At 38.8% G+C, this 21927-nt stretch overlaps 1 protein-coding gene across 3 annotated transcripts in view; it reads left to right on the top strand.

The window, feature by feature from the left end:
• The window catches only part of tanc1b (tetratricopeptide repeat, ankyrin repeat and coiled-coil containing 1b), a 103512-nt gene that overhangs the window by 51205 nt on the left and 30380 nt on the right, over nucleotides 1–21927 (top strand). For 2 of the 3 annotated variants that reach the window (XM_015057492.1, XM_015057489.1), the window contains exons 5-9: nucleotides 3063–3196; nucleotides 6001–6190; nucleotides 11224–11565; nucleotides 18628–18750; nucleotides 21364–21645. In XM_015057492.1, the coding sequence (XP_014912978.1) occupies nucleotides 3063–3196; nucleotides 6001–6190; nucleotides 11224–11565; nucleotides 18628–18750; nucleotides 21364–21645 (1071 nt within the window). Of the gene's footprint in view, nucleotides 1–3062; nucleotides 3197–3292; nucleotides 3459–6000; nucleotides 6191–11223; nucleotides 11566–18627; nucleotides 18751–21363; nucleotides 21646–21927 lie in introns of those variants that run through there. The other variant, XM_015057493.1, reaches the window with a different exon arrangement.

The raw sequence follows: 21927 nt of genomic DNA, 5'->3' as shown, positions 1-21927 counted from the left end.
TTGAAAGCAAAAGTGAGACAATATGAATACTTTAATTTGCTCTTATTTGAGCCAGATGTTAAACTTTACCGACACTTATATTGTTGATGGCTTTAAAGCATTTGGCTTTTACAGTAAGGAGAAACGAATTAGGTCACATAAACATTTATAAAGTAAATGTTCCCCAGATATAGCCACTTAACTTTCTTACAGAATGTCCATCTTGATTTATGTATATATATAAACAGACTGAAGGGTGAATCACACACTCTGTACTTTACATTTATGTTCAAAATAAGTTCCCAAGCACAAAGCCTAACTGGTGTTATAATATATTTTCCTACACCAAACTAAGCTAAATACATTTTCCACCATGTTACAATAACATTGTTAAGGCTAAATGTAAAAGTTTGTGTCTAGTTGTGTATATTGCATTGATTTCACAGCTGTAGATGTCACTGATGTGACCCAGGAGCCAAAGGTTTATTTGGCTTGTAGGTGTTGTGCGTCTTATTGCATCAAACGTCCTGTCAGCCCTGATGTATCCGTAATGTCTCATGACTTCTCCTCTTATGAGTAGGCTTGCTATTTTGAACAATGCAACTATCCTATCTATTACTCTAGGACAATATTCCAAGCTTTTTTTTTTTTTTTTTTTTTTTACAGACTTGTGAGTTTGCTTGTGAAAACTTTGCCGGTTTATATAAAAGCATTGCAATCCTAAACTAAATCGAGAACAACAGCTTATGGCATAATGCTATAATTGGGAATAACGTCCTTTGTCAATTCATGAGATGATAAATGTGTATTCTAACAGTTTGGGTCTTCTCCAGTACTTGGTTTGGTTCTGATTCACTCAGTATGGCTGTTCCCTTCAAGTGTCGTTGGCTGCGCTTATGCTTTTTTTGTTGATAATTAAATGTGTATCTTAGCATTTTCAACAAATGGTTCCAGCTTACTTCAGTGTTATTAAAGTAACAAACAGCTGGTCACAAGATTACGTTAGATGGGAAGCACTAATCTCGCTTTTGCATTGCACTCATTAAAAAAAAAAAAAATAAAAAATCCACCAGTCAGCTTTTCTTTTTAGTATAACAACAATAGTTATTATTTATGTTCTTAAAAGGAGAGGATGTTATTATTATAGCCACTTGTGTGCCAAAAGTGTAATGTCCTGCCTTTATTGTGATTACGTTTGGACCTGGCAATACACTCCGCCATTGAACTTGTTTGTATTTAATCAGATTTACTGTCAACATTATTAATAACCATGGAAGACTGAGGGCAAAAGATGAGACTCGGGCGCTGACAGAGAGAGCTGGATAATAAGCGGTTGTGCTTCTTAAAATCTTTCACCCACGGAGCGGTCCGCCTGCTCTAAGATAATGCTTTGACTTCATTTGCATGCTACATGTATGATGCATGAAAACTATATTTTTTCCTGACCATTTTATTCACAGCTTCTGTAAAGTCTTGGGAAAAAAAATGTTGAAGTATAACATTTGCTTGTAATATTTTCCAAGTGTGTGGTTTGTATGGACAAAACATTTGTGTTCAGACTGAGCTAAGAAAATAAGTGATTTTTTAAAAAAAAAAATAATGCTTCAAAGAATTGCTGTAATTTTCAACCTCACTGATGCATAATAGATCTTTGGAAGAACAGCTGTACTTGCAGTTAGATCAAGACTTATGAGCACAACCAGTTACAACCAGTTTCATTGTACAAGACCTCTTCTACAAAATTTAAAATCCTGCTTGATACATTGCAAGTATTTATGGTTATGATGTCCAACTAATGACAACATCAAATCCAATTTCTCAACAAAAAAAAAAAAAAAAAAATGGAGATTATATTATGCCAATAAAATGAAAGTTTTAATACAATACTATTAGGTCATGACCTACACAGTCATGGGGCGTTCATTGATTTGACAGTTGTCTAGTGTACAGTCTCAACCATGAGGCCAAGTCCCATAAGGTTATTTCTAAAGAAGCTTGTTCCAGGAATGTTAATGAAAACTTGAGTGGAGATAAAAAATTGGGTATGAGGTAATGGAACTTGATCACAAAAGGAGTTTAAAATCTTAATTTATTTCAAGTGTCTGTTTTTCTTTTTGGTGAATATGTCTTTCAAATCCAGTTTCTATGACAACTTGGATATTCCACAAGGTCAGAAAAAAAAAAGACATTCAACACAGAATCATTGTCCATATGAGCATTTTGTTAATGTATGGTACGATGTAACATTTGCACTCAGGTTTTGTTTGGGCTTCTTTTCACATGAATTATGTCATCAGTGCAGTTTGTCATTGAGGCAGTTGAGTTTCGGTCATCCGTGTTGCTTTTTCTACCACAGTTTTCTCTCCACTCAACTTTCTGTTAATATGCTTGAAACCAGCACTCCAGCAAACCAGCAGAGGAAAGTTAATTTAATAAATATCTGGACATTATCTATATTCTGACATTTAGGTTTTTGAGTTACTCTTTGAAAACATGGCACATTGGTGTTCAGACAACTTTTTTTGTGTGAATCATGGTTGCTTATAACTCTGATAATGGAATGTATTGTTTTGGATATATAAATCCAAAACAATATATATATATATATATATATATATATATATGCTTGAACAAAGTTAGTTAAAGATTTGCCTCAGAAAGCCTTGTTTCACCTCATTCATATTCAGAGGCTTTATGAGTGAGAGCTGTAAACAAGCAGAAAGCCCTGGAATTGGCACTCAAAGCATGTTGCTGGACATGCATAGAGCCTCTGCTTTCTTAACAATGCCAGACATTCACATGCATTCACACACACACACACTCAAGCCACAGCTCCCTCCTCACGCTCTCCCTTACTCGTCTTCTCCTCTCGCCCTCTACGGGTCTGCAGTACATCAGCAGCTGCTGGAGGAGTGCAGCAACGCATTTCAAAGCAGAGCTGAGGAGGGCAGGGCATGCAGCGTGGCCCTGTGTGGCCCAGCCAGAAGAAAGAGTGTGTGTGTGTGAGAGAGAGAGAGAGAGGGAATCTTCCCGGCTAACTGCACTTCTCTCCCTCTGTTTTTTACTCCTTCTCTCATCTCCAGAGCTGCAAGCGGAGCAACAGCCAAGCTCCTCCTCTCCTGCCACTCAGGAACTGATGACAAGGCTGGGCTTTTTACTGGGAGAAGGGATCCCGGGCACAGCACGCATACCTATGGACGACAAGAATGAAAAGAAGGTATTTAATTTTTTTCTTCCCTCCCTCCTCCTCCCTCCACCTCCCTCCCTCCTCTCCCTCACCCAGCAGCAGCTGCTGCTGCCACTGCTGCAGCACTAAGATTCACAGATAGAGAAGCTAATCAGAGGAGACAATAGTTGTCACACTCCAGTAGTAAAATGGATTATTATTATGCTACTTGACTTATTTTTCCTCAGTGTATTATGGACAAGTTTGCAAGCTGTACGTGTTGGATTCATTTTTCCCCCCACAACAAGCAATGGTAACTATGAGACTACTTAACTTGAAGCGTTAAATTTGTACAAGGGAAAGTAAGTGGAGATTTTAAATTGGTTGCATGTGCCTTTATTTCTGTGCGAGCTCTTTGGTGTCGTGCTGTAACTTAAGTGCTATTTCAGGGGCGGCTCTGGAGAATGTAACAAGAGCATCTGAGCCCGGGTCCAGAAATAGTTATGTTAGGTCTGAGCCTCAGTTTGTTTGGCTCCGCTAATTAAGCTGGGACTTTGTGTGGAGCAAAGCCCAGCATGCTGCGCTTTCCTCATCCATCTCATGTCCAGGACATGTTATGACGCTGAGCTGGTGATTCTAGGAACGTGATTCATAAATTACAGGAGGTGTCATAGGAGGGGACGGCCAGTACGAGTGGGTCGATGGTTTAGACTTTGAGGGGCTTTTTGTGCACGGGTCTCCCAGAGCACGTTGCTGTCATCTGCAAGCAGTTCTCTTTTCCTCCGTGACGCTGTTTTACAGCACGTCTTTAACTCGGCGTGTTTTAGTATTGCCTCAGAGCTAATTATGAAGTCTCAGTTTGGTCTCCGACTGGGTTGTTTGTTTACAGAAAGGAGAGATATAAAAAGAAAGAATGCCATGTAGTTAACGTTACGGCTCTACAAGTTGTTTAATCACGCTGTTGCAGCTATTTATTAGTCTGACTGTTCTATTCCTACTGTTTGAACCTTAGATTGGAGAAACGCAAAGAAAATTCAGTTAGTCCAGTCTCTCTTCTTTCTCCTTTTTAAGACTAAAATGATTTTAAAGTCATGCACTGATGTGTCAAGCAGGATAAATGGGAGCTCACAATTTTAATGATTAAACATGGTTTAAGGTTTAAACCATTTGAAAAGTTTACAACTTTACAATTAAAGTCATTTTAAGAGAAAAAAAAATCAATGAAAGTCCTTCAGGCAGCAAAATATCTTGAAACGCAATATGAAGACCAAGAAACACAACAAACAGGTCAGCGATGAAGTTATGGGGAGATTTATCACTTAGGTTTAGGTTATAATGTGACATTCTGAGCTTTAAAAATCTCACAGAGCATTGCTGAATGCTCTGTGAGATTTAAAAAAAAAAAAAAAAAAAAAAAAAAAAAAACTAAAGGAGAGTATTGACCAGAGAAGCAACCAAGAGGCTCATTGTACCTTTGGAGAAGTTGAAGCGATCCACAGCTCAGGTGGAAGAATCTGTCAACAGCACAACAATTAGTTGTGCATGCCACAAATCTGACCTTGATCGCGAAAAACGGAAAGGAGAAAGCCGTTGTTGACAGAAAGCCATAAGAAGTCTGATGTGCAGATCGTGACTAGTCATTTAGGAGATGCAGCAAACATGTAGAAGATGATGCTCTGGTTAGATCAGAGAGTACACCAGCTGGAGGCTTTCAAAGACTCGAGACTCCAAGCAGAGCAGAAACTCTTAACATGCTTCTGGTTGAAGTTCAATTAAGAATCTGCAGTAAAACCTAAAAATAGATGGTCAAACAATCTCCATCCTCATGAGATGGCTTCCAGGTTAGGGTCGGTTCTCATAATTGCAATGTGCCACACTTTTCAGATTTTTATTTGCAGAAATGTATGAAATCAATTAGCTTGCATGTCTCAATTTTGCAATGCTTTATATCGTGTTATCACATTAAATCCCAATTAAATATATTGTTTGTGGTTGTTATATGATATGTGAGAAGGTTCAAGGTATCTGATTACATTTACAGATTTGCATAAGGCACTGTTTTCCATATGCAAACAATGTCACCCATTATACCTAGTGTTGTCGTCTGAAAAGTTCTCCACAGAAAAAACAAAACAAAACAATAAATATTTTATTTCTTGAAGTTCATGTGAGCAATAGTGGATAGAAAAGTTGCAGAGTGATGATTAGTCATTCTCTCTGTTGTCTGCTGTGATTTGGCTTTTCTTACAAAGAATCAATGATGACCCTCATTTACTTTCCATTGAGTTGAAGGAAAATTACGAAATGGAGCAAACAAGGATTAATTTGGATGTGCACTCTTTTTTGTTTGATTCCAAACAGAGACTCAGCCTGTTGTCTGGTTGTCAGGCAACCTTGATGACTTTAGAAAGCTGTCTATTGTGTCGTGACAGAGTCTTTTCTAATGTGCATTTTTCTTTGGGTTTATTTGGACTTCTCTAACACATGGATCTCAGCGTATTTTGATTTAGCTTGTGCCGTTTGCAGAGCTCACACCCTTCGGCTTGTGTGTCATGCTCACATGTGAAACCCATGCCTATTTGCTAAGGAATGTCATCTATTGGTTTCACATGATTCAGGTCAAACAGATTGTGAAGTTAGATCAAATCTGCCCCTTTTTTCTGTTTGCTTTCTTTTTTTGAATGCTGCATTTTACCTCCAGGATAAAACTCAAAAATATTGCTTGCTTTACAAAATATGTGATTCCTTGTCCTGGTGATAAGCTTACCTGAGCTTTCATTGATTTTTGCTTAATCTCAGAACACCTTCTTGTTGTATCCAAGCCCTTTTCTTCTGGTCTCTCTCTCTCTCCTCAGTGCACTCTGACCAGCCAGGGAATTAGCCCCTGCTCCACCCTGACCAGCAGCACGGCATCTCCCAGCACCGACAGCCCATGCTCCACTCTCAACAGCACGACAAGTCGTCCCCCACTCAGTCGTTCCAGCCCCTGTGGGACCATCACCAGCCCCAGCTCCACTCTGGAGAGCAAGGACAGCGGGATCATAGGTACGGTACAGCGCCTCTCCATCCGTTGACGGCAAGCTTTTAGAGTTCAGGGGAAAACAGTGAGAATGGATAAATCTCTCTTAGCAGGGATGTTTTGGTTGGGATTTTTAAAATTACTGATTGCGACTAAGTCTTTTCAGTTAGGATTACCAATGTTGGTCGTCTTTGTTAAACGCCAGAATAATGAGCAGGAGACTTTTTAAGAGATTAAAAGTATCCTTTAAATCCAGCAGCTTTCATTCATTTGTTCAGCATTTGGTAGAATTAGATTTTTTTAACTTGGATCTAATCTTTTAGGTATCTTTTGCACAATCTTCCCAGAATAGTTTGCTTTGATTTTGTTCCATTCCTCCTGACAGAGCTGGTAACCTAGTCAGGTTTTTGTAGGTCTCCTTCTTGGCACACACCTCGTCAACTTTGCCTACAGGTTTTCTAAAGAACCGAGATAAAGTTTTTGTGATGGTAATGCAAAAAACATTGAATCTATTGTCCTTAAGCCTCATGGCAACCAGAGTGTGTTTGGTCAGTGTCCATTTGGAAATCCCAAGCATCAACTCCCCTGCTGAGGTCTTGAGATCTTGCTTCAATTTCCACATGATATTCTATGTGGTGCCATCCATTTTGTCAATGGAAATGGTCCATCCTACTGCAAAATGACCCCTCATCATGATACCACCTCCCGATTGTTCGTAATTTAGATGGTGTATTTAGACTTTTAACCTTCCCTCTTTCTCCTCCAGAAGTAACAGTGACAGTTATGGGAAATCTTTGTTGTTTTATCCCAACTGACAACAGAAGTTGTGAATTTCATTTTCCCTTAAGTGCATTTGTAATAGGTAATTTGGCTCTTTTTTTAATTTATTTTACTTTTGGAGTAATAGCTTCTTCCTCTCTATGTAATCTTCCAATCCAAGTCAATTCTGGACTGTCTTCACTGTAAATAATGACACTTTTTCACCAGCTGCATCCAGCATCTTCACAATATTTTTTTCTGGGGCTGACTTGCACATTTTACCCCAAATAAATTAGTTTTTGGACCAAAGACCCCACCGTTTTTTTCTGCTTAAAGCTAAACGCAGGCCAAAGTAGGCTTTAAATGACCTTTGCTCAAATAGTCGGTGATATGTAATACATTATCTTGTCTGTATAAATTAACAGCGCAGCTTAGAAAAATGACCAGAATCTTTGCAGCCTCAGAACTACCCCCTTCAGTTCATCAGTGGTAAAATCTCCAGTTGAATTTAGAAAAACTCTGAAAAAGCCAAAGCATGTAATAACTTGTAAACACTCTTAAACTTTTTGTCACCTATCTCCCTAAAGTCTCAGAAAGTAAAGAGTTTCACATAAGGACCCTTTACGTTAAAATTGATTCCCTGTGTGTCGTTTTTGCTGCCGAACAAAGGAACGTACCTGTGCGATGTCAGTCACCTGTCGCTCTGCCAAGCTTGTTAAGACTGAGCAGCATTTGTGTGACATGTTATTCATCCTGAGTGTCAGTCAGCTGGTTTGTAGGAAGCTGCTTCAGCAGGAGGGAGCGTCGTCCTGACAGTTGTAGCAGTTTGACGTTGTGCTGGATCTCTTGTAATAGTCCTATAAGACATCGAGGGATTTATGCAAGCTGACAGGAAGATGGCATAGTCTGTTGATGCAATAATTCGTCTACACTCTCACATGGCCACACAGATGTTAGGGTCTGAAAATGGGCGTCGCATGTATTTAAGGATGATTGAGTAACAAATTGTAATTGGACCTTTGGCTCTGTACCATAAAGTTTTCATTTTTACTGCAGTCTGTCTTTTTTTAAGTATTCTACAGTTCACACAGGTGAAGCAAAATGCATTCTAATGCTAACAACAATTACACCACGGCGCTTTGAAACTGACTCACTTGATACGTTTGCAGCAGAAACCAATATGTGCCAAAGCCATCCATAACGCAACATTTGGATTTCTAATTCTGCAGCGTTTCTATAACTGATTGCCATGAGTCCGTCATTCTGCCTCCCCTAAAGTAATATTATTGCTCAGCGCTGAATAATTTATGAAGGCCGTGATATACTATCTTCCTGCCAGAGGTGCCGATGCAAATCATGATTAAACATTTGCTGGAATTCTGCAAAATGATGATGGTCTAAATAGTGTGCACCTTAACAAGAGGCTCCTCAATGTTCAGAATGCATTCAATTTGAAATCCTCACATCATGCAATTTGTAAAATGTATTCATTACAGAAATGTAAAACCGAGGGAATAACCTGATGTTTTAGTAGTTTGAATGAATCTGAGTTGATTTTGTATAATTCTTTAATGGTTAATCTACAGTGAATTAAGTATTAATTCTTATAAATCAAACTATTCATCAAGTAAAAAAGCAGAACAAAAATAAGCCCAAATGTGACGCTTTTAGACTAAGTTATTTCCAATCTTGGTGAAGTGATGCTTCAACATCTATGAACACATCTTACATCTTTGAGTTTTTAACGACAATGCTTTCTTCGTGTCCCGCGTGAGGTTTGTGTTTGGATCTTTTCTCGACTTTGTGGAGTCCAATTACTCTTTTGTTCTCCACTTGTCTAAATTTGTCATTTTTGAAACCCAGACAGCACAGACTGTCATCATTGGTGGTAGGGACAAAATTGAGTTATAGTTGTAATTTGGGGCCAAATGAATAAATAGAGGGTTTTTAATTCTGCCCTCATTAAATCTTCAGCAGTTAAAATCCAAATGACATCCCTGGGTTCAGCCCACATTTCCGGTTTCTAACAACGTCTATGACCCCACACTGTTCTGTGCAGACAGAGGAAAAGACTGCAGCTGTTAGGTGAACAACCGTTCATGACGAGGCACCGAAATACAGAAATATTAGAGATAATTTATACTTTAAGGAGCTGTGAAATACACGAAGATTAAGGACGAGATTAAATGGTTCTTCCTCGCTCATCTTAGCTGCATTAGCAACACCTAACGTTGTTAGAGGAGCAACAAGTAATGACTGTTCCCTCATAGGCATCAAGCTGAATTAAAATTCAGGGTTTTACTAATTTGTGTGCAAATAGAGGGGGTTGGGAAATGATCAGAACCACTGGGCTGAGACATCTCTCTCCCCTACCTTGATAAAGTAGTTCCAACGAAAAGAACAAAGCTGTGCTGCACGTCAGATTCCTGTCGGCGATTAATGTTCCCCGTTCTTTGAAGTTTCACCCTGACTGGTTTGAAAAGCACAATAATTTGACTTTGTACTGAATTGAATTCCTTTATTTAGCAACATAGACTGGATAAAAAGGGACATGGGAACCTGAAGTTATTACTGAAAATGGCTTTTTAAATGACGTAAAAGAAAAGTCTGTTTAGATGTGAATAATTAACCATTTTTTAGTTTAGGATGCCAAGTAATCCAGAGCAGGGTGAGATGTTATTGTACATACGAATGATTTCGATTGACACATGTCCTTGCTTTACCAATAATGACGCAGAGCTATAGCATTATGAAATTTTGACAAGTAGCTGGGCAATCCCATTTTCACAGACTGTGGAAATGGCACTATGTGCCTGGAAAATGCATAACACTGCTCCTTTAACACTTTAATTTCAAGAACATGTTGGAGCGCCCTCCAAAAAAAAAAAAAACAACAAAAAAAAACTTTGCTCTTCCTGGTTAAACAGTTGCAGTCCATTTATGTTGAAAGCTGTGGAGATGTCACACTGTAAAACGTGATTTTGCTATTGTAAAATATAGACAAAATTGTGTCGACTATTATAATGTTTGGATCTTATAGCTGCAAAAATGTGGGTAACATTATTTAAACGTTTAGTAACTGTCAGGCTTCCAAAAGATGGTCCATGTTTCTGAAGCTAGTGGTTTCCACAGCAGACAGAAGTTTGAAAGCTCAAAGGGATAAAACAAATATTTCACTCTATGTTCAGCCTTTCTATTATCTGGTAAAAGTCTTGCTTTATTGTGGAGAAATGACAGTTTCCATTTCAATAACTGTTTACATATGTGCCAGCCATCATTGGGTGAGAAGTAATGCACACCCTAGATAGACTGGCAGTCAGTCACAACAACGCAGACATACAAGACAAACCGCCATGCACGTGCATACTCATACTTGGGGAAAATTTAGAGAAGCACACGCATTCACAGAGCAGTGCAAGCAAACTATGTAACTGGACAACAGAATTCAAATCCAAGAACTTCTTCCAGCAAGACAAGACTGCTACCAACTGTGCCACAGCACAGCCCTTCTCTTAATTTGTGAAAAACTCAAGAAAAAACAAAATGAGATTTCTTTCCTCAGTAGCTCCACCTAAACCAAAGATTGCTGTTGCTGCTGAACTGATAGTGTAAATGTATTATACATTCTCTAAACAAAGCTGATATCTGATTTTTTTTCACCTTCTGAACGGCCAATCACCCATCATGAGCAATCAAGACGATCATGCAGTTCTAGTCGCCAACTGATTTCTCCGTCCATGTTTGTTTTTTGTTTTTACCTTCTGTGCGCCTCTCTCCTCTCAGAGAACATGTTTGTGTTTGATGGTTTTCTTATAGGATTGGAGGATTTGTTCTCACCTAAACAGAACTCCAGTCTAAACTTGAATGTTTTTAGACCTGCGTCTTCTTTCTCCCTGAATGTTTGGGTGTGGATTTCTTTTTTTGTTTGTGCTGTATCTAATTACTGTTTTCACCGTATAAAGCTGAATGAATAGTCTCATTTAAAGCAAGACCTCTGAGCCAAATCCTTAAACTAATTTAACAAATCCAAGCTGCCATGTCTCCTACTTTTTAAAAAATTTTTATTAGTGCACAGAGACGGTCGCTGTCGATTGAAAATGAGTTTCAGAGCAGCGTTGATAAGAGCAATGAGCAGCAGCAATGAGTTATTCAAAGTTCCATTACAGCTCAGTGTCTCAGTGAAGATTAAGACTGATAAATGTTCATATCACACAAAGAACACTGCTCTAATTTATCTCGCCTCTTTCCCTCCTATTATCCCTCCTCGTTGGCTCAAATTCTGTTTTCTGTCTCCATTTAGCCACCATCACTAGTTCCTCAGAGAATGACGACCGCAGCGGCTCCAGCCTCGAGTGGAGTAAAGATGGCAGCCTAAGGAGCACCGGGTGCCATGGCTTGGCGCAGAGCGTGCGGGCTGACACGTGCTCTCCCGTGGTGGAAGAAGAGTCCAGTAGTGCCACGGCAACACCAGCTGACACCCCGTCGAGGACAGACCCGCAGCAGCAGCAGCCGCCGCCGCCCCACACACCAGCCGGAGCACAGGGGCCACCACGACCACTAGGTCACACATCCGACGGGCCTAATCCGTATCCACCGCAGGCATCATCCTCCCTCATAATGCCGAGGCCAAACTCTGTCGCTGGTAAGGACGTTCTCTGTTCTTGGAAAATGTTGCAAATAAGCTATCTGTGTGAATGTGCTACTGTAGCCGTCTTGGTGAAAAGCTTGGTCAGTCAAGTTCTTTTGACTCTGATAAAAGAGAGCTCTGCCTGGGGGCTGGCAAGTGAAATGTCATTTTAGTCCAAGCAGGTGAGCGATACAAATGGCCAGGAGCAGGAAGCGATATAAAAGAAATCAGTACAGGTTTTGCTTTTCGCAGCTGGGCGTCGGGGCAGAAGTTTGGGATTAGGCAGCTGCTGTGTGTTGTGCCTCGGCCACTGGCTGCTATGTCAGCTCCAAGCACAACCTGCTGTCTGGTTGATCTGTTCTGCATTCCTTCCCTTAAAGCTCCCTGTTGTGGTTTGGCTCACGATATTCACACAGCTGTCACAGTTGTTGATATTCCCCAGTACCCTCTTTTCTCCACTCATGTCTCCCCCTTCTTTCCTACTCCCTGGTCTCACCCTTCCACCTCGCTTCTGTTTTTGTTGTGACTGCTTTTGACATTGACCCTGTTGTTAAACTGGCCTTCATGAGCTATTAATTTCTACTCTATTTTGGACCAAGATTTTATTAGATCACAGTCGGTGTTTAGTTTCTCCTGTATAATATACTGTCAATGATGTAGTAGTTCATAGCTCTGTATGCAAGTACAGCGGTTTTGAGCCACAACCACAAAAATGATGCACAGCTTTTAAAAATGTTTTACAGATAAATGTTTGAAAAATGGGCCATTTGTTTTGTAATGACTTACTCTTAAAGCCCTAAAAATAAAATAGGTGTGAACAAATGTTGTTTGAAATCCACCTATTTGTACTTTAATCAAAGTGGAATGGTTGAACATTTCAGTGTGTAGCTGTCCAAACCTTGGAGAGTCATTCCTGAAAGGAATTACATCAGTATCTGCAGTGAAAGGTGTTTCTGAAATATCGACGGAAGAGGCTCAGAATTACACAATGTCACATTTCTCATATTTTTTATTAATAAAACAACTATGCAGTACTTTATGTTGGTCTGTCACATACATTCATGATAGAACACATTAAGGTTTGCAGCTGTAACATTACAAATTGTGAAAAAGTAAGGGACAGTATGCACAGTTGGATTTTGTTTTTCCGGACCTAAAACGTCTGCAAGCTTAGGGTCGGGTTTATAGATGCTTGAACTGACGACATAAACACTAAGGTCATGACTTCAGCATTTGTTTGACAGACGGGAGTATGTGTTGTGTACAGAGGCTGAAACATTTCTTCGGCAAGAGGTATATTGCATACAAAGTGAGGTTACACAGGGACAAAGAACAAAATCATCTGGTGTACAGTATTGCCACTGAAATATGCCACCTTCCACTCTGGAAGCAGGTAACTGAACTGAAATTGCTCGAGCGGACACGTTTTCAACTGTAAAAATAAAAAAATAAGTCGCATGTCTGAAGCCGTAACAACGAAAAGCACTTTGTGTCCACTGACTGCTAATTGTTTTCCTTAACCTTTTTAACTGGATTGCATCTTTCTTATCCATTATGTTTTGTACCATAAAGCTTAAGAGGCCAGACACACTGTGGCTCATAAAGCTAGCAGACCAGGAAATATTTGGCAGTATACATGTGCTTGTTTTATGGGTTGATGTCATAGTTATGCAGCATTGCCCTCTTGGGGCCCTTGACAGTTCACACCTTAGATTTTACGCTGTGTGACAAAACCATGGGAGAGGACATCAAGGACGCGGTAAGACGACTTCATTTATGGCTGCGACTGGGCTGCGTAGGTGCCCCGGCGAGGCACGGATGCCTCTCCTGAAGAAAATTATATTTGGAGAAGAAATGGTGATGAGCTCATTTTAATAAAAGCTGCTCCCGTTTCTGATGCATTGACTCAGAATCGCAGTGATTAACGTTTTACTCTGTCTAAACTTTGACCGAATACCATTAAAGGAAAATATGATACAGGGGTAAAAACAATGTGATATTAAGCCTAGGAGACCTGGTGTAAAGCTGACAATCATCCACTTTAAGGATTAAGGATTATTGTGTGTGATCTTAGACAAGTGAAAACAGTGTTTCTACCTCAACCTTTGCTGGTTTAAAGGGGAGGGGTAGTGCTGTGTTCACAGAAATAGAGAAAACTTTAATCACAACATCCTTTTATGTTTAGTAAAAAAAAAAAAACAACTTCTAACCCCAGGAGCAGTAAAACAGAAAATTTTAGCTAACATGGCTGCAGTGCATTCCCATACTATCAATCCTCCACCTCCGTGTTTAATAATTTCTTTGACTTTGTGCTGACAGCGTGTTTATGTTGTAAAATGTGCTGCTTGACTTGCCTGTGGTTTTGCCATCTTTGCCTTGACATGTATCAGTTTTTAATGACCCCGTATAGCATGCTTCATTTTGTTGAAGCATCTCAGTTAAATATTTTAGAAAGCAGACCCGTTTACCAAAATCAAAGATCCATATTAGTTTTGGCCAAATAAGGAGTTCCACCGTTTTTAAGTCATGTGTTCAGCTGCTTGTGATTGTGTTGCTCAGATTTGGAGTGTGAAATAACCCCGCTATGTGGGAGATGAATGACATCACAGTGCATTTATTTAATTTAGGAGTGATTTGTTACCTTCCAGGTCCTTATGTCGTGTATTGGGCTTTTGCACGCACTCGCTGTTTATATTCTGAAGTTGTCTCTTCCTTTGGCAGCGGTCTTGCTCTGAGCTTACCTCATCAAAAAATGATGGGGCCAAGTTTCATTTGTGTTCTTTGAAAAAAAAAAAAAAACGTGGAGAATGAAAAGCCAGATTTTCTGACAGGTTTGTCTCTCTAAGAGTCTGAAAAGGTAAAATTCAGATGCCTTCTGTTTTTCAAAGTCCTTTTGGCTCTTTTTTTTTTTTTTTGAGAATCTAATTTGTGATTCCGAAGTGTTTGCAGAGGTCAGATCGTAATTACAAATGTGTCTTGAATTTCTGCAACAGTGTGGCATAAACAAAAAAATAATAGCTTTCTGAATCAAATATACACTGGCACCAGTCTGCTCCAGCGCAGCAGGTTGACATAGTTTCACTTCATCTTGAATGCTGGGAGCTCTTATGATTGTTGCTGTTTTTATTTGCTCTTTGTTTCCTTATTTAAAGACGGCATATCATGGTTGTTTGTGATGTCTCCAGGGAGCCGTGGAATTCACATCCGGCCGTAGCTTCATGTAGTCACTAATCTGTTTAGTTCGCAAGTCAAACGAAAACAGATAAGCCATTCATACCCTCCGGCACATTTCGGAAAGGTCACAGAGGCATCTTCAAAAATGCCCGTTTCCAGAGCTGTTTTGATGCCTCTGTGTCACAGCAGGAGGAAAAGAAAAACTCTTTGAGGGATCAATCTTTTTTGAGTTTGCAAACCCCTCTCAGCGGCACCCGTCTGAAAGATCAGGACTTGTTAAATGCCCAGTCTTAAAATAGTAGAGTGTGGGATAAAGTCTCTCCCTCGGAGTTTGACAGACAACATCCCACTGTTTGCACTTCTATAGAAAAAAAAATCTTTTCATAAACCTCTAGTATTGTATGAAGTTTGTTTTTCTTGAATATTTTTAATAATTACATCATTCTTTTTTTGTTGTTTTTTTAATGTTTTGCGGTATTTATTTACTCCAATCAAGGTTATTCAAAATTTATTTTGAGTACCCTCAATTCCAGCTGATTGCTAAAGACCAACAATAACTTATACAATTAGGCAAGTTAATAACTTATGATACCTGTAAAAAGGACACTTATTTATATATAATGTTTAGCATGAGCTCTATCAGTTCACAAACTGTATTTCTTTTTGTTTGAACACTGAGTATAGATACAAAATACATTTGATAATTGTAGCTATCAATGCATATCAACACATATTCATAAAATACTAATAATTCCCTTGCACCAAAATTAACAGCTTTGAGCTTATGAAGCTACACAAAATTAAAAGTCTTTATTCTTGTGTATTTTTACTGTTTTTCAATTTGGAAAACAGTAAAACAGTTGGAAATATATTTTCATCAGTATAGAAAGTTTCTTGCTCGTAAGGCCTCGACACAAATGCTAGGACTTTCATGAAACATTATAGGCTTATGAAAATGAAAATAATGTGTGGATCAGTTCAAACTTTTCTTTTCCACTGTGGTGAGCGTTAGAAAAATTATATTTAGAGGATTAGGCTGTGATAATTATGGCAGTAATAATTAGCTGCTATTGCCTGCTTTATCACAGCAGGCGTTCAGATCTCCATCTGTGTTAAAGTGAACAAATATTTTGAATTGCCCTTGGAGACAATGAGTAGAATTAGAGAGCAAAGCTGCGTTTTTTTTTTTTTTTCCAGAACTTAATGAGATCGTCTTGGTCACAAAATTGGAGTGGTGTCAAGGAAAGTGAATGCCGAGAGGTGCGGTATCTTAGAGCAAAGGTGTTTCTGTCTCATTCTTTGCTCGGGCATGAGGAACATGAAACTGAAGATTTCAAAGTGCAAACCAGCTTGAGGGGGAAACGAGTCACATTTTCATCAGCCTGGCACATTTTTTACGACTTCAAAGTCATTGCTAACTCAAACTTCAAGACATCAAATGGGATTTTTTTTTTTTTTTTAAATGAGCACACATGCATGAATGGGAAGAAATGCAGACGGTATGGAAAAGAACGGTGTTCACAGCTGAATGTGATCTTCATTTTTGGCTTGGCTTTAAAGGACTTGTAGACAAAACTGAAAGGGACTTGATAAAAAAAAAGGAGAAATGGGGAATACATGTGCAGCACAGAGGATATCAGACAGGGATAATGGTGTGCCAATGTTAAAACATTCTCATATCAGTAACTTCGACTAAAGTTTGTTGCTGTTCTGTTTAGAAATGTACTGATCAGGATTATCTGGACGATTTCCGGTATCCAGTTTTTGTAAAGTTTACCTGATTTTAGCAGGTTTTAATTACTATTTAAGAACTCTATAATAACTAGATCTATGAACGTCATGCATGAGAGAGAAGCGATAATAAAATAAAGTATTACTTGACTTTTATTTTTGACTGACGTTAGCATTGTACATCAACAGCTCTATGTTCAAAATGCAGACCTTTCTATGAGACTCCCAAAAGGTGGCTTGCGTTTCTAACATTTTGGTCTGTGCCTTCCTGTTTTCTGCCTAAAGTCTTGTGCTCTGCTGGCAGACTGAGCCTCTTTCACATTGTAGAAAATAGTTTCTTTTTAAATTGCCTTTGACTTCATTTTAAACACCTTATTGATCCTGACAAATAATTTTCTTTCCTTACTAACATCGTCCACACTCAGGAGTGTTATTGTAAAGGTCTGTTTAAGAATAGTATATTTAAAACCAATTATAAAGTATTCAGAGCCCAAAGACTAAATCTCCTAGCTGACCTTTTTGTTTCATTTAATTCTCCAATTTTTCACCCTCTGCTGCTTCCTTATCAAAGGTAGTATGTAAATTCAAATTCATAAGGCACCTGGACAGAAATTACGTCTTAAACCCGTGAGTTAAAAGTACAAAGAGACGGGGAGGGTGACACTCTTTGCATTCATTTAGCAAGTGCCTACTGTTGTGGGTGCTGTGACTGACTGAGCACCAGAAAGAAGAAGACGGCCATTGTCTGCTGCCACTGGCTCTACTTGTGAGGAATAAGTGAGGAATTGCTGTTGTACCCCTGGAGAGCTCATCCTATGTGGGTGTTTTATAAACCGTTAGCCAAGCGTGTGGACCCAGGTTTCCCCGTAAGCGCCGCTGTTCAGGTATTCCCATGCTTTGGAAGAGTCTTCCAGAATTCCTGCTGTGCTTCCTGCCGGTGCTGCTGGGTGTGAGGAGTCGTAGCATCATAATCGAATTTGCGCACGTTTTTCATCATGTAGCGGTTTACACCGACTATTTTTCTTTTTTTTGTCGGTTTTGTGCGGTTGTCGTTTTATTTAATTTGCCGAAAATTGGTTTATGTCTAGAGTGGTTGTCCAGGAACAGTCTGCTGCAATAAAAGTAACTCTGGGGCCTCCTCTCATTTCGGTCGCAGTTTCAGCAGACGTGTTTTAATTAGTGGGACATTCCAGAGAGCGAGTTCGCAACTCAGTGTGGGAGAGAGTAAGTGAAGAGGGGAAGATGAGTGTTTGTGATTGTCTCTCCCATCTGAGGCAGATAAAGAAGATAACTGAGGCTTTGATTCTGCTCTTCTGCAAGGCCAAACCAGAATACAGCTCGATGATGTTGGGATTGAAAAATGAGTTGCAATTGGAGTAGAGACCTTGTTGCACTGTTACACATATTTATTATATTAACAGGGCATAGCTCATGCTTTCAACCTTCTGCTAAATTGCTGTGCAATCACACCGACTCATTTCCAGAAGTTAATCTGGAGACTTTTTGGGATCAAAATTGTCTCCTGCTGGGAGACCTCAACTCCTCCCTGCACAAAGTCAGATTGAAATTAAATAAAATCTGGAGCGAGTTTAACATCCAAGTTACAAAGTGCATGTTTTTAAGACGGTAAAAAATAAAATAATAAAAATCTAATATTTATTGGCTTACTAATATTTGCATGTGGATAACGAATCAGCAGATTGTTTCTAATGAGTCATTTTTGAACGTCTGAATAAACTTGCAGTATAAAAAGCTTCTTTAAGCCTTTGCAACTGGCATAGGATTGATTTATTCTTTCTGTCTGAGGAGAAACAAAGGTAGTCCATCCTCTCCCTACAGCACAAAAGTGCTGTTTGAGGGGACGGACATCTTACTGCTATAGCTGTCAGAGGAAATCAGACAACCAGAGCACATCTGTCTTAACTATAAGATACTGCTATCCTTTCAGCTGCAGTTTACTAGTACTGCCTCTAGGAATCGTCAAATGTCAAAGCGCACTGGCTTGCATCACCATCACTCATCTTCTGGGAGATGGAGCCTGTGTGCAACAAAATCTTCAACTACTGATTCTTCCCATCTCACATTTTTGCAGTTTTTGAAATAAAAGCAGTCCTCCTGATTTAGTGTTGTTCACCGGCTGTTTTTTTTTTTGACCCGTGTGTCTCTTCGCAGCAACCAGCTCCACCAAGCTGGAGGACCTGAGCTATCTTGATGAGCAGCGTAACACGCCCCTGAGGACGTCCATTCGCCTGCCGTGGCACAACACAGGAGGGAGGCCACCGCATGACCCTAAAGGTGAATGACAGTTAATACTGCAAATAAGCTGCATGTTGAACATTGTTGCGCTTACTTGATATCCAGGTTTGGGATAGTTAAGTTTTTCCTGCCATTATCACGACCAGTTCTTGAAAACACCAAATTTCTTAGGTAGAGTTTAAGACCATACAGACGTATTTACCTGACTTTTTTTTACATTTTGTCATGTCACAACCACACATTTTAATGTACTGCATTAGAATCATCTGAGATAGACGAACACAAAGTAGTGAATATTTTCAAAATGGAAGGGAAAGTGTACGTTAACAATATTTCAAATATGAAAATGGTGTCATTCATTCTATTCAGCCCACTTGAATCAATATTTGTAGGATCACGATTCTCTTTGATTACAGATGACATCTGTCTCAATTGGCTTTGGATGTACACATGCCAACATTTTTTGCCCATTAGCTCAAACTTAGACAGATTGAATCAAGAGTATCCTCAAAGATACATTTTCAAATCTATTCATATGTCCTGTATTGAATTTGACTCTGAAATGTAACTTTTTGGTTGCAATTAGATGTAGCTTTACATAATGTTTTCCCTGGAAGTTAAACCTCTGCTTCAGCCTAAAGTCTTTTGCAGCTTTTTCTCCACAATTTCTCTGTATTTAGCTCCATGTGTCTTAACTAGTTTCTCCGTGACTGCTGAAGAAAATCATCCACATCTGTCCACTGTTGACTGCAGTGATCAGCTTTTTCCTATCTAAACAGATTTTTATGGATCTTTTTCTTCCTAGTTCACTTGGTCTATCACATTAAACCTTAATTTTTCCAAAGGTCTCGTTAGATACTTTGTACTGAAGCGCACTTTAGAAGGCAGTAGTACATTTGAATATTTTCCTGTACATCAGCAAAAATCCACAATTGAATGCCGCCTTGTTTTAAGCTGCATATAAACAGCACTTTTAAACCTAAGACCAACGTTTAGAAAGAGTCTAACCGCAGAAACGAAATAATTCTGTGTGCATCCAGGACTTGTGAAATGCACATTGGTAGGTTTTTAGTTTATGTTTGGCATTAAGAATAGTGTGTCGTGTTTTTATTTGTTCGGCTATCTTTATCTTGTTTGTTGTGTGTGAAAGAGGAAGAGAGCAGTTGGTGTTACACAGCTCTGCAGAGCACCCTAGACAAACTTCAACAGGAATATTTAATGAAAACTAGAGTAACTCAAAGTTTTGGGCATTTAGATTTTCACCTCTGAGTGACAATGAAAACAGGACAGAAGCAGTGATTCAAGTCAATTCAGCTTCACCCATTTTTTGATCCACTTCTGATTCACAATAAATGGACAAAATTCAATTGCATTTGAGGACCTTAGTCTAATATAGAGAGATAGACACGTTAATACTAAATAAGATTCAGAAATATCCTCAAAAAGAAGTTGAAGATGAACTTAAAATGCTCAATCTTAGAGATAAGCCTGTATGTCTTGTGTAATAATTAAAAAAAGAAGAGCACAAGGAGTGGAGGAGAGGTACTTGGTGTGTATCAACTGAGGCCCTGCAGGACCTTAGGCTAATACCAGCACAACTAATGAATATTTCAGGGTCACCCAAGCAATTATAACTACAGGATTCTGTTAAAAGCAACTTTTCATGGTTATTCAGGGAAGGTTAAGAGGGTTTCTGCTTTTTGAACCCAAACTGGAAGCTGATTTAACAGAACAGATTCTAAGTTATTACTTTGAGTTTTGTAGAAATCCAGTTAAAAGTAGTAGGAGGAGAATATGTCCTGTCAAAAATGCAGAATCTCCATTTGGCACAAATAATGAGAATTGCTCCAAAATGTTTTACTTTATTTTTATATCTCTTTTAAATTGTAGCTTTTTTTTTTGCTCTAGAAAATGTATTCAAACCAAACATGCACCCATCAGGGACTTTGTGGCTGATTTTCAAACACCAGTTTTGCAAAGCTCTGACCTACCAGTCCCCGTTTCTAATTAAGAACTATAAAAAGCAAAAACACATTTGTTTTATTGTCTTGTAAAACTAATTCTCACAAACAGCCAAAAATCATGATGCCAGCTCAAAAGAATTACGGTGCCCCCCACTTTACAAAACAGAATATAGGTCACTAACTTCTTTCTTTTCCTTTTTTTTGTACATCTCAAAATGTCTACATGTGCTGTATTACCACATATATATATTTTCTTCAACCATATGTTTTTTAAATAAATGAACAATGTTTCCAAAAATGATATTTTAGAAGGAACTCTGACTGTTGACTTTTTGAAGCTTTAGCCTTAAAGAGCATTTATGTGAAAGATAAATAATTTTATATTACAACCAAGAAACTGAGCAGTTGGTGTTACACAGCAGTTAAATAGGATTTCAGTAAATTCACAGATCAGGGCCAGTATAAAGTATATCAGCCAATTCTGATATTACAAGTCCAAAATTCTTGGGCCATTTATTTTTTGTACTGGCCAAACATTTGAACACCCAAAGGAAAAAAATAAATATATTGGGACTCATTTTGTATGTAACTAGTTAATCATTCCACACTAATACTGCAAGGTTTTATTATTGACACCATGACTAATTATGATGTGTCCCCCCCCCCGCCCCCCCCACATTTACTTTAGGACGCTTTGCTCCCTACAAACCTTCAGACATCATGCTCAAGCCCCTGCTGTTTGAGGTTCCCAGCATCACTACAGACTCTGTGTTTGTCGGCCGAGACTGGCTGTTTCAGCAGCTTGAGGACATGCTGAAGGCCAGCGAGTCCAGTGAAAACCACGGAGTGGTGGTGGTGGGCAGCGTTGGGTATGGGAAGACGGCCATTATCTCCCGGCTGGTGGCGCTGAGCTGTCACGGAGGGCGCATGCGCCAGATTGCCTCCAACAGTCCCAGTGCCTCGCCTAAAAGTAAGCAGTTTTCCTTTGGGTAAGAGCTTGTGGGGTGTGAATGGGAAACTAGAAAACTACCTAAAATTGTGTGATGCAATGCTTTATAAAAATGTCTCTAAAACTATTTTTGGAAAAAGAAAAAAAAGTTTTTAAATGTGTTTTATTTAAAAAATGACATCGTGTGTGATATATATATATATATATATATATATATATATATATATATATAGTTTTTTTTTTTTTTTCTTTTAATTAACTAAAAAAAAAAAAATTTTTTTTTATTTAATATCATTTTTTTTT

This window comes from Poecilia latipinna, unplaced genomic scaffold (genome assembly GCF_001443285.1).
Source record: "Poecilia latipinna isolate Pla-1442-1.1 unplaced genomic scaffold, P_latipinna-1.0 Scaffold1467, whole genome shotgun sequence".
Taxonomy (NCBI): Eukaryota; Metazoa; Chordata; class Actinopteri; order Cyprinodontiformes; family Poeciliidae; genus Poecilia; species Poecilia latipinna.
The sequence above is the reverse complement of the archived record's forward strand: the minus strand, read 5'-3'. Positions and strand labels throughout refer to the sequence as shown.